This window comes from Anabrus simplex, chromosome 2 (genome assembly GCF_040414725.1).
Source record: "Anabrus simplex isolate iqAnaSimp1 chromosome 2, ASM4041472v1, whole genome shotgun sequence".
Lineage (NCBI taxonomy): Eukaryota > Metazoa > Arthropoda > Insecta > Orthoptera > Tettigoniidae > Anabrus > Anabrus simplex.
The window spans coordinates 1,109,807,267-1,109,815,320 of NC_090266.1; the positions used below are offsets into that span (position 1 = coordinate 1,109,807,267).

The following is an 8,054-nucleotide window of genomic DNA, read 5'->3' on the forward strand; positions in this document are numbered from 1 at the left end:
TAAGAGTTCACTAGAGTGGCAATCAGACACGTGAGCGTATGTGGGCACTTCCGTGTGGGAAGAACAGATTTTCTGGGCTGCCATTGTGTTCTAAGATATATTAAATTGTGAAGACAAGCAAGAGGCTGCACAGGAGATAGTGGGTTCGAACCCCACTATCGGCAGCCCTCAAGATCTTCCGTGGTTTCCCATTTCCATTCCAAGCGAATGCTGGGGTTGTACCTTACTTAAGGCGATGGTAGCTTCCTTCCCACTCCAAGCCCTTTCATATCCCATCGCCGCCATAAGACTTACCTTTGTCGAAGCGAAGCTTGTAAAAAAATAGCCTAGCTTCACGAATTTTTAAAGTAATTTCTCAGCTGGAAGCTTACACTGTTGGCCCCGTGGTGTAGGGGTAGTGTGCCTGCCTCTTACCCAGAGCCACGGATTCGATTCCCAGCCAAGTCAGGGTTTTTTCAACCTGGAACCGAGGGCTGGTTCAAGGTGCACTCGCCTTACGTGACCACAATTGTGAAGCTATCGACGGTGAGTTGGCGGCCCCGGTCTAGGAGGCTAAGAGTAACGGCCGAGAGGATTCGTCGTACTGACCACACGACACCTCGTAATCTGCAGGCCTTCGAGCCCTTCCAGGCGCTTGCACCATGGGGTTGGATTTGGTTTGGTTTGGTTGCGTTTGGTTTGGAAGCTTGCCATAGCTGGTTACGCGCTCAACTTCTATACCCAAAGTTGCAACATCAAATTCTGGCGCAGTCCATTGGTACAGGGTGCTTAAATATGAAAATACCTGGCAGGTTTAAAAATATCCCGGCACTCCACTCTCCTAGAATATAGCCTACAGGTGAAGGGATGTTAGAACAGAGAATCTCAGGTGCGGCAGGTTGGATCTTCAAATAACACCACCAAAGGCTATGCAGTTATAGGAAAACCACGAAAAACCAACAGCGGTGCCAAAATGAGGCGTACAAAGCAAGATGAGGTGTGAGCTAGTTTGCCATTGCTTTCCTCGCTGAGTCAAAAAGTGCTTTTGCACCACGACTAACTTTATGAGCAACACGTTTCATGAAACTCAGACGCACTGGTCACCACATGTTCCCCGGTAGCTTCCATATTGTCACTGGGTCTGTGCCAAGCCGTGTAGCGATGTTGTTTGAACGCTCGCTTGAATGATAACGGAACACAACTTACACTGTTCAGTATTTCACATTATTTTATTCACAATAGAATATTCAAGACAATATGAACATTTTAGCGACTCCCACACAAGCAACTTGTGCGTGGGCTTGTACACCTCATTTACTTTACATGTTAAAAAAAAAAAAACAAGTAGCTAAGAGGGCATTTTTCTTTTACAAACCGGAAACAAAAATATGACACCCGTTAAATCATGACATCTTTACATTTTTTATCCTGCAACAATTACCGGAAAGACAGAACAATATTTTTAATTGCACAAATTTTACATGATTATAAAAACCACCTAATTTTATGTAAAAATGTAGATACATTTTCATTTTTTTTTCTTTAAAGTCCTGTTGGTTAGCACATACAATAGCTTTTGCTAAACACAAAGTCCCGGTCCAAGGACGACGTCCCATGGTACATTACAGTATTGTGTCCCGGTCCGAGGATTAATTTTTTTTTTTTTTTGCTACTTGCTTTACGTCGCACCGACACAGATAGGTCTTATGGCGACGATGGGACAGGAAAGGCCTAGGAATGGGAAGGAAGTGGCCTTGGCCTTAATTAAGGTACAGCCCCAGCATTTGTCTGATGTGAAAATGGGAAACCACGGAAAACCATTTTCAGGGCTGCCGACAGTGGGGTTCGAACCCACTATCTCCCGATTACTGGATACTGGCCGCACTTCAGCGACTGCAGCTATCGAGCTCGGTAATTAGATTTTGAGCACCTCCTGTTTCAGATACGAGTCCACAGTGTTGTATACCAGGCAAAATGGAAGGTGTGTTACGGTTCTTGATGTTGTTGTTTCTTTAATCATCAACCCATAGACTGGTTTGATGCAGCCCTCCACGCCACCCAATCCGGTGCTAATCTTTTCATTTCTTCGTGACTACTACATTCATATGTGCTCTAATCTGCTTGTTATATTCATACCGTGGTCTACCCCTACCGTTCTTACTGCCTACACGTCCCTAAAAAAGAAACTCAACAAGTCGCGGGTGTCTTAAGACGTGTCCTATCTTTCTATCTCTTCTTCTGGTCAGATTTAGCCAAATCGATCTCCTCTCACCAATTCGATTCAGTATCTCTTCATCTGTGATTCGATCTACCCATCTCACTTTCAGCATTGTTCTGCAACACCACATTTTTAAAGCTTCTATTATCTTTCTTTCTGAGCTAGTTATCGTCAATGTTTCACTTCCATATAATGCCACGCTCTAGAAGAAAGTCTTCAAAACGCATTTCTAATTCCTATATCAATGTTCGAAGTGAGCAAATTTATTTTCTTAAGAACTAGCCTGCATTTTATGTCCTCCTTACTTCTGCCATCGTTAGTTATTTTACTACCAGAGTAACAATATTAATCTAATTTCTTTGGGACATCATTTCTTAATCTAGTATTTCCTGCATCACATGACTTCTTTCCATTGCGCTCCATTAGTTTTCTTTTGGACTTATTTATTTTCACCTTGTACTCCTTCCCTCAAGACTCTGTCCACACCATTCAAAAATTTATCCAGGGCTTATAGAGACTCAGATAAATTAACAATATCCTGCGCAAATTTCAGGGACTTGATTTTTTTTCATGTGATTGTGATTCTCCTTCCAAATTCCTCTTTGTTTTCCTTTATTGCCTGGTCTATATAAACACTGAAAATGGGAGGGGACAAACTGCAGCCTTACCTCAATCCTTTCTGAAGAGTTGCTTCTTTTTCAAAGCCCTCAATTCCTACCACTGCAGACTGATTTTTGTACAGATTGTATATAATTTTCCTTTCATGGTATCTGATCCCGATCACCTTCATAGTCTGAAACAGCTTGGTCCAATCAATATTATCCAATGCCTTTTCTAGATCTACGAAAACCATGTACATGGGCTTGTCCTTTTAATTCGATCCTCGAAGATCAGACGTAAAGTCAAGATTGCTTCACGTGTTTCTACATTTCTTTTGAAACCAAATTTATCTTCTCCGAACTCAGTTCCAATTTGTTATTCCATTCTTCTGTAAATAATAGTTTAAACTTTTGAAGGCGTGAGATATTAAGCTAATGGTGCGGTAATTTTCGCACTGCATATGCTTTCTTGGGAATAGGTATAACAGCATTCTGTCTAAAATCGGATGGCAATTCTCCTGCATCATACATCTTACACACCTCACCATGCAGTTTTCTTCTAAGCGTATGTCATCAATTCCAGGTGCCTTATTCCTATTTATATGTCTCTCAAAGTTCTGTAGAATTCTGACCTCAAAATAGTGTCTCTCATTTCATTTCTTGTACTAGAACGACGTCATCTACGATTTTACCTTGATACAACTGTTATTTGTGCATTAAGTGTTATATAGAAAAGATAACAAAGCTTCAAGTCACAGATCGTAGTAACCGTCTTAACCGTACACTAACTATCGAAAGCATTTCTATTTAAACAGTGGATTTATGGTGATCGTTATTTTGCAACTTTGAGCAGGCTATTTTCACCTCTGTTTACCACTGAGCAGGAGATAATTCAATGCAAGTAGAAGCACTGCATGGGAATAGTCTAAGACTCACAGCCGGTATCCCCAAAGACTGAACACGTTGTACGCAAGGCTGGTGGCTGTATGTTTGTATCTAGAAAAGAAAAGTAGTTGCCACTATGTAGCTCTATTGTCAGTTTCTTAGCTGAATGCTCAGCACAATGGGTTCGTTTCCAGGCCGGGTCCAGGATTTTCAATGCATCGGGTTTATTCCTCTAGCTCGGGGACTGTGTATTTGTGTTTGTTTAACACTCTCCTTTTAAACACAGCGTGTCAGGGTGTAAGAATAAGGTAGGCCAAACTGGCAGGACACACGTCTCACACGTAGAAGAAAATACGTTATATGGAGTTGGGTACGAATACTCTTCACTTCCTTGTTAGAACTAATTTTCCACAACTCAACATAGCACATTAAACAGGAAGAGAACATACCTGCACATCACATGCACCCAGGCGCGCGGACTTCGGGCGACACGATTAACATGAACAAGGGCGTGTGAAATGATGAACAACTATTAATGCAAATATCCCTATATATTTACAATATTCACAATCAAATACAGTAGTAAAACAGAAAATAATGGAACACTTTCTGAATGTATCTTATGTACGGGGTTTTCAATAATATTATCCGGATCCGTGGATAAATGGTTAGCGTGCTGGCCTTTGGTCACAGGGGTCCCGGGTTCGATTCCCGGCAGGGTCTGGAATTTTAACCATCATTGGTTAATTTCGCTGGCACTGGGACTGGGTGTATGTGTCATCTTCATCATCATTTCATCCTCATCATGACGTGCAGGTCGCCTACGGGAGTCAAAACAAAAGACCTGCACCTGGCGAGCCGACCATGTCCTAGGACACTCCCGGCACTGAAAGCCATACGCCATTTCATTTCAATACTATTAGCAAATAAACAAAAAGTATATAACTAGGTTAATAAAGATATGTTAGGGGCTTTACGTCGCACCGACACAGATAGGTCTTATGGCGACGATGGGATAGGAAAGGCCTAGGAGTTGGAAGGAAGCGGCCGTGGCCTTAATTAAGGTACAGCCCTAATATTTGCCTGGTGTGAAAATGGGAAACCACGGAAAACCATTTTCAGGGCTGCCGATAGTGGGATTCGTACCTACTATCTCCCGGATGCAAGCTCAAAGCCGCGCGCCTCTACGCGCACGGCCAACTCGTCCGGTAATAAAGATATGTGTTGATCGAATAACTTATGTGCGGAGTTATCAAAAATAATCACAAGGAAACAGAAAAAGTAGAACTTGCTTCACAAATAAAATTTCTGAATAAATGTCCTATTACTGTGTATTGTTCATTTCAGGATACGAAAGTGCACCGCCTGAACAGTCTCCATTGGTAAATGTATTTCCCTGAAGGAATGTCTCATTTCTTGATATGAAATCGTCTGCCACCTTCTGCAGATCTACCGCATTAGCAGCCCTCTTGTGTATATGCCGAACACCACGTTTCAGTGTAATCTAAAGGAGAATCTAGGAGGAGAATTTTTGGGGGGAGGGGTAAAATGACACTCTGCCCCCTAATATTATTTGGGGGGCATAAAACGCCTTGCCCCCCAAAGTCGGCGCCACTGCATGCACCAACTCGACGTCGCAGTGACATTAGCGCGTCCGGGATTGAACACACATCACGTGGCCGCAACATTCGCTGTATGCCATGAGTCTCAAGAAAGACACGAGCACTATCATCAAATAGTGTAAAGCTCTCATTACGTTACCCTAGGTAGCAAATAGAGGCGTACTGATGGCCTTCCAGAATGAAGGGCTCTTCCAGCTTTCACCGGATGATCTCCAGACTCTGATGCTCCTGTTTTATGACAACCTCATCAGAAAAGAGCATACGTTCTCACTGTTCGTGATACCATGTCGTTGCTCACCTCACATGAGCTGTCCTATGCCGTGGTTTAAGGGGAGATTTAGGCACATTCACTCCGGTGACCCTCCGCAGATCCTAGCGGAACGAGGCGGTCTACAACGTGACCGATCCTCTCTAGGAGTTGGTTTGCGTGGGCTTCCCGTCTGTTGTCCATCAGCAAACGTTTGAGTCTCCCCGAATTTCTTTCGAACTCTGACTCACAGAAACACGAGTGGCAATGCCCCTACACAGACTTTACTCTGACTGACACGACAAATATCCGTGCTGATGTTGCTTTAGCGTCACTATGTATCTTAGTGTTTGAGGTACCCACCATTATACATGCCATCTGTATCCGTGCAAAAAACTTGTTTGAGTATTGCATTTCCGAGAGAAGAAAACCCTTCTTCACGGAAGTAACTCAACACAACGATAGTAAAGAGATGTAAAGATTTTAGAGTGTCTCGTTCACAATCAGTGGAACACAATGAGACTGTCCATTCTATTTCTAAACTACCCTCATTTTGTGTGTTATTATCATTGTGATTATTATTATTATTATTATTATTATTATTATTATTATTATTATTATTATTATTATTATTATTATTATTATTATTATTATTATTATTATTTCGCTAACAGTAAACGGAATGTCAACAAACAACTGATCTTATGACAACACAGCTCACTTACTTCGTTCCTCCCTGCATGGCATGGCCGATATCTATATTACGTTCCTCTGTCTCCTTCGGGTAAGCTGTGTCAGGGGCGTTGAGTCCAGCCTATATTAAATAGACGGTTTGGTGCAAGATTTTCGGGCCTTGCAGTTTAAAGTAGTTCTTTTTTATATGGCCTGTTTATGGTACATCGCTTCTGCCACTGGAATTTCCGGATAGATTTTGCCATGAGAGATGTGATCGTTTCCTGGTGAGCTTAATTCCACTTAAGAACTCATTAGTATCCCGCAGTCATAATCAGCTGCTCCGCAGTACCAAAAAGGACAAATCTTCGTGCAGCATGATGTGGGAGTGCGCTCACTGGGGACCTTGTTACAACTACGGACGTTTTTCTACAGGACATGAGATCGAAGAATGAATGAAGGAAGATCAGACAGCCAATGAAATATACAAAAAGTAAAACTCCTTAGAAGCATGAGATTAGAGATTAACAGTGGAACCAATATTGTTTTCGATTAAATTCCCCTCATGTCTCTTTAAACGCAGGGACTTCTCCCTCCCCAGCCCCTCTAGAGCCGGAATCATGTGGCGGGCCTGATCTAATTAATTTCGAAATTACATAACAGAAAATGTCCACGGTCATGCAGTAATAGACGTTTCTTACCTGGCCGTGTTATGCGGCCGACGTTGAAGCGACTGGTGTAATTCGGTTTGAAGTATGTCTCCACGACAGCGCGTTCAGTTTTTCCTTCTCCAGCTATGGGGCTGAACAGGTACTCGGGGTCAATCTGGTACTGTATGCGCTGATAGCCGGTGACGCATAAGCAAGTCAGCAGTATGGGTACAATGAGGAAGTACCCGGGATGGCGACCCACCACCATTCCAAGCTTGAAGAACGCCTTGTTCAATGCAGTGTCCACCCATGTTAAGCCGCAACCCATAGCGAACCTGCAAGAATAGAGAAACACAATTTGTGTGTGATATCACAAAGTCAATAGTAACAGAGTTCCGACAGTAGACCTGTCTTCATAACTTACATCCAGTGGCGGCTGGTGCAGAAAATCAGTTGTGTGCTGTAACCCATCCTTCCTCCAAAAAATAAAAGTATTTAGAAATATTTCCGGGTTTCAAAAGGCTCTCCACTGAGTTTTCCATACTGAACAAATACGCAGACAACCACAACACATGTACACATTCCTCACACAATAACACCTGCAATAACAAAACATTCACGGACTCAGAAACACTTGGTGTGAGCGCGCAAAAAGAAAACCTCTCAATGTTACCAACAGCCTTCATTGAAATAAAACCAGCAACGTCGTCATGCAAAATTACATGATATGTTGTTATAGTGAAATTTATAAACAAGACATTTTGTAATTAAAGAAAATCGCAATATTATGTCCTTATCTTGACAACATAAAAGTACAATATTTACAGTTCATCGATTCACAGATGTGGCTATGAATCATTTTTTTTTTGCTAGGGGCTTTACGTCGCACCGACACAGATATGTCTTATGGCGACGATGGGATAGGAAAGGCCTAGGAGTTGGAAGGAAGCGGCCGTGGCCTTAATTAAGGTACAGCCCCAGCATTTGCCTGGTGTAAAAATCGGAAACCACGGAAAACCATCTTCAGGGCTACCGACAGTGGGGCTCGAACCCGCTATCTCCCGATTACCGGATATTGGCCGCACTTAAGCGACTGCAGCTATCGAGCTCGGTACGCCAGGTTTTAGACAACACCTTCTCAAGACGGTGGATCTGGCATTGGCCTGCCTGATCTCCTGACAT

At 42.7% G+C, this 8,054-nt stretch overlaps 1 protein-coding gene across 3 annotated transcripts in view; it reads right to left on the reverse strand.

The window, feature by feature from the left end:
- Positions 1-7,200, reverse strand: part of LOC136863320 (patched domain-containing protein 3) — a 171,751-nt gene extending 164,551 nt beyond the window's left edge. For all 3 annotated transcript variants that reach the window (XM_068225908.1, XM_067139708.2, XM_067139705.2), the window contains exon 1: positions 6,924-7,200. In XM_068225908.1, the coding sequence (XP_068082009.1) occupies positions 6,924-7,200 (277 nt within the window). The remainder of the gene's footprint in view (positions 1-6,923) is intronic.
- Positions 7,201-8,054: the final 854 nt, after the last annotated feature.